The 4,735-nt window shown below is 68.0% G+C and overlaps 1 protein-coding gene across 1 annotated transcript; it reads left to right on the top strand.

Moving 5' to 3' along the window:
• The first annotated feature begins 204 nt into the window (after window positions 1–204).
• On the top strand, window positions 205–1,553 carry Pou4f3 (POU class 4 homeobox 3). Its single transcript, XM_048331473.1, has 2 exons — window positions 205–324; window positions 618–1,553. The coding sequence occupies exons 1-2, from the start codon at window positions 205–207 to the stop codon at window positions 1,551–1,553; spliced, it is 1,056 nt and encodes a 351-aa protein (XP_048187430.1).
• The last annotated feature ends 3,182 nt before the right edge of the window (window positions 1,554–4,735 follow it).

Here is a 4,735-nt window from a genome sequence, read left to right as displayed (position 1 = left end):
GCGCGCCCGTCCGCCCGCCCGCCCGCCCTCCGGGATCCCCGGCCGGCCCGCCGCGCCGGGCGATGCGTGCGGAGGCCGCCGGGGGAGCGGGGAGGCGGCGGCGAGGGGCGCGCGGGCGCTGAGCGGCGCCGGCCGGGGATCCCGGGCCCCCCCACCCCGCCCACCCCCTCCCCCCCACCCCGCCGCCCGCCCGCCCGCGCGAAGATGATGGCCATGAACGCCAAGCAGCCGTTCGGCATGCACCCGGGGCTGCCGGAGCCCAAGTTCTCCAGCCTGCACTCGGGCCCGGAGGCCATGCGCCGCGTCTGCCTGCCGGCCCCGCAGGTACGTGGGGAGGAGGGGGGGGGGTGGGAGGTGGGGGGGGGCGGGCGTGTTGAGCGCCGGAAGGCACGCTTGACGGTTGCCGGTGACAGGCGCGGGCTCCGCGTGTCGTTCTCCACGCCGCCCTCCCTCCCTCCCTCCCCGCGGCCCCCCGCGCGCCCGCCCGGGTCTCTCTGATCCTCACGTCGGGGGCCGCCGTCCGTATGAATTTTCATGAGCCGGGGGGCTTCGAGGCGCCGCCGGTCCCCCGCGCCCCCCGCCCTGACCGCGCCGCGCGCCCCCTCTCTCCCCGCCAGCTGCAGGGCAATATATTCGGGAGCTTCGATGAGAGCCTGCTGGCGCGCGCCGAGGCCCTGGCGGCGGTGGACATCGTCGCTCACGGCAAGAGCCACCCCTTCAAGCCCGACGCCACCTACCATACGATGAGCAGCGTGCCCTGCACGTCCGCCTCGTCCACCGTGCCCATCTCGCACCCGGCCGCGCTGCCCGCGCACCCGCACCACCCCGCCGCCGCCGCCGCCGCCGCCGCCGCGCACCCGGGCCTGGAGGGCGAGCTGCTGGAGCACCTGTCCCCCGCGCTGAGCGTGAGCGTGAGCGGCCTGGGCGCGCCCGAGCACGCGGGCATGCCCGCCCCGCTGCACCCGCACCACCTGGGCGCCATGGGCCACCTGCACCCGGCCATGGGCATGGGCCACCCGCACGCCGCCGCCGTGGCCCCGCCGCACGGCGCGCTGCCCGCCTGCCTGGGCGACGTGGAGTCCGACCCCCGCGAGCTCGAGGCCTTCGCCGAGCGCTTCAAGCAGCGCCGCATCAAGCTCGGCGTGACCCAGGCCGACGTGGGCGCCGCCCTGGCCAACCTCAAGATCCCCGGCGTGGGCTCGCTCAGCCAGAGCACCATCTGCAGGTTCGAGTCCCTCACGCTGTCGCACAACAACATGATCGCGCTCAAGCCCGTGCTCCAGGCCTGGCTGGAGGAGGCCGAGGCCGCCTACCGCGAGAAGAACGGCAAGCCCGAGCTCTTCCACGGCGCCGAGCGCAAGCGCAAGCGCACGTCCATCGCCGCGCCCGAGAAGCGCTCGCTCGAGGCCTACTTCGCCATCCAGCCGCGGCCCTCCTCCGAGAAGATCGCCGCCATCGCCGAGAAGCTGGACCTCAAGAAGAACGTGGTGAGGGTCTGGTTCTGCAACCAGAGACAGAAACAGAAGCGCATGAAGTACTCGGCCGTCCATTGATGGACTGCGGGGGGCCCCGGGCCGGCGGCCGGGGTGGGGTTGGGGGGTGGAGGGGGGGAGGCGGGGGGCCCGGAGAACCCCACGGGGATGGGGGGGACGGCCCGGGTGGCCCCCCCCACAGGTCAGGCTCTCTTCCCCCCACCCCCAAGCCTGCCTAATGCACACCCCCCCCTCTTCCTCTCTCTTTTCGTTTTTCCTTTCTATGCCTCCCCCTCTCCTCTTTAAAAACAATAATGATAATAATAATAAAAAAACACAAGAAACAAAACCAAAAAGAAAAAGTTGGGGCGCTAGGGGGGGATCACGGAGGGGCGGGCCCGGGGGGGCGGAGAGCCCCGCGCTGTCCGCGGTGCTGAACGGCGGCCCCGCCGGCCCCGCCGCGCGCCGCGCCTCCAGCTCCGAAGCTTCCCGGGGGCCCCCGGGCAGCCGCCGGCTCAGCTCAGCTCCGGGGCCACCGCGCCGCCGCCGAGCGCAGTCAGGCCCGGGTGGAGGGGTGGAAAGAGCCGCGACCCACAGGACGGAGCCTAGCCCGTCCACGCGGAAGGCGTGCCGGAGATTGATTCGCGTCCCTAAAATAACGGTCCGTTCCCCAAGGAGAGCCCTACAACCCCCGCTCCCCCCGCGCTCCATCCGCCTCTGCCCTGCGGTTTGCTGCGGAGCCTCACCGAGCAGCAGGGGTGAGGTTCCGAGACAGTGTAGGGGGGGGGGGGAATGGGAGCTCCGAGCCGGTGTCCAGAAGAGGGAGGCCCGCTCCAGCGACCGCAAACGCGGGCCTCTCTCTCTCTCTCTCTGGGAATTGCAAGCAGAGGTCAGCACCAGCGCTGGTCATCCTTCCCCACCACCTCCTGGTGTTTTAGGGGTGATCGCCACCTGGTAGCGACACTGATCGTGTTCCACACCAGACCAACCAAAAAACAAAAGAAGACTAAACCCTAGCTTCATGGTGCCGTTCTTGCCAGAGTCCCAGCTCAGCCATTGGAAATGACCCTAACGCCTCCCGTTCGCGCGCAGGCCCTTCTAACGTGTCTAGCCCCGCCGCGCTTTTCCGTCTGCTCTCGTCAGCACCGTCGCTCTCTATTATTTATTTAAATCCACTTTCTCCCGTACCCCTGACGGGATGAGCAGGAGAGGAAGCGGGGCCGCTCGCCCGCACACCTGTCACTCCAGCCCAGTCGATGTGGTTTTTTTTTGTTGTTGCTTCCTATAGTTTGTGTGTTGCTGTGTGACCCTTGGTTTCATTCTCAAAACAGATACAAATAAAATACTAAGTTTTATTCTGTCTCTACCCCTTGAATTAACTTCTAAAATAAATGCTTTATTTTTCAACCTGAATCTCAGTGGTTTTCCTTCTCGGGCGTCGTAAAGGTGAACTAGCCTTGGGGAAGAACTGGGAACTGAGGAAACCAAAAGAGCTGGGCTCTTTCCCCGCCCATCGAATCGAAGCGTTCTCTTTTTTGCACTCTCTCTCCCGGGAGATCTGGTGGTCCGTCTAGGGAGCTCGGGGCTGCCAAGCCCTTGCCTCGCACTTCAGGTGCTGGGAGACCGGACTTGACCCCGACTGCAGACGCGGAGCCCCAGAGCCGTCGCTCCCGCGCTCCAGCGTCTCGGCAGCTCGTCCCCGAACTCCTCAGCCCCCCAGGTGAACATCACCCCGTACAGAACGAAAGCCCGGTGGGCCCCTAACGCGGTGGTTGTCAGGAGTGGCTCGGAGTGGGTGTTGGATGATGTTTGACGGTGGGAACGGGAAACGCATCGTTTTTAGAGAGCTGGGTGCTGGGGGGGGGGATGCAAGAAGAGAGGGAGGGAAGCGGTGTCTGGAACCGTGTGTGTGTGTGTGTGTGTCGGGGGCTCTTTTCCACGCTCTTCAGAACTTCATCTGAAGTTGTCACACGGAGATCCTTCCCTCCCTGGTCTCCCCCAGCTTTTCCGTGGGGGAGGAAATGCCCCCCCCCCGCCGCACCGCGGTGTCCTGCACCCAGTTCTCGAGCTGCTTCCTCTAAATAGCGGGGATGGAAAAAGAAAAACTTTTTCTTAAAAAAAAAATTGTGGTTTGCAAAAACACCTGGTTTAAACACGAGCGCTGCACCCCCCCCACCCCCCCACCCCACCCCCCGCGCCGCGCATCCTCCGGGGGCTCCGCGCCGGTCCATCTGGGGCTGGACCTCGGGGCCGAGTGGGGTCCCCTTCGCCCCCGGCGGGCGGGCGGGCGGGCCTCCCCTCCCCTCCCCTCCCTTCCAAAGGGGTGGGTGGCCCCCAGCTTCCCGGGCCCGGGCCCCCAGCCCCCCGCCATGCCTCCTCCACCGCCCCCTCCATCCATCGGGCGTCCTTTAATAATAAATGCCCTTATGCCATTACATTATATTGTGGGTTTTGAAAATTTAAAATACGGCTGATGCAATATTAATCGCCCCTCTACCGCGGTATAAAGCGCGGGGCCGGAGCCCGGCCGGGCGGCAGAGCGGGCGGCGGGCGCGGAGGTCGGGAGGACGGGAGGACGGAGCGGGGCGGCCCGCAGGTGAGCGCCCGGGAGGGGACCGAGGCCCCCCCACCCCCGCCCTCCCCTTCCAGCTGTGGGTTGTTGCTCTCATTTCAATCCACGGGCGGGAAACGTCGGGGGGACTTTGGGGAGCGGTGCGTCGGAGCGGCCGGCGGCGCCCGGGCTGCGGTCCCGGCGCGGGGAGGTTCCGGGGTTCGGGGCTCCCGCCCGGCTCTCCACGCCCGCCCCCCGGCCGAGCGCGCCAGGCCGGCGCCGCGGCCCCGGGAGCTGGGGGAGCCGTGGTTCCCCCCCCCCCCCACACTCCTCTCCCCGGGGCTGCCAGGGTCTCTGACCTCTGCTGGGGGGGGGGAGGGGAGGTGGTACCCAGCCTGGGGGTGACCCAGGCTTCGGGGTGACCCGGGCCGGGCATTTCCTAACCCGACGCCCCTGTGGAGGCCTCGCGGGTTCCCGGGACTCCGGGGAGACGTCGTTCGCGGTGGTTTGATTTCAAAGGCCGCGGGCTGGCCCTGGACCCGCGGCTTCGAAGGCCGCTTGGGAGCCGGGACTCTGGGGGTGCCTTGGAGATCGGGGACGCCCCCGGCTTCAACAGGGGCCTGGGCTGGAATGAAGTGCGGGGGGTCGGGGGGGGGGGAAGAAGCCCTGGCAGCCAGGACTGCGGCTCCCGCGCCCGGGATCCTTGGCTAGT

This window comes from Perognathus longimembris, chromosome 22, assembly GCF_023159225.1.
Source record: "Perognathus longimembris pacificus isolate PPM17 chromosome 22, ASM2315922v1, whole genome shotgun sequence".
Lineage (NCBI taxonomy): Eukaryota > Metazoa > Chordata > Mammalia > Rodentia > Heteromyidae > Perognathus > Perognathus longimembris.
This window is presented reverse-complemented; position numbering and strand designations above follow the sequence as displayed.

Bases quoted from the DNA above. Each gene is read 5' to 3' on its own strand.
- Pou4f3 (XM_048331473.1), top strand. From the start codon at position 205: ATGATGGCCATGAACGCCAAGCAGCCGTTCGGCATGCACCCGGGGCTG. The intron at 325-617 runs GTACGTGGGGAG...TCTCCCCGCCAG, and splicing joins TCTGCCTGCCGGCCCCGCAG to CTGCAGGGCAATATATTCGG.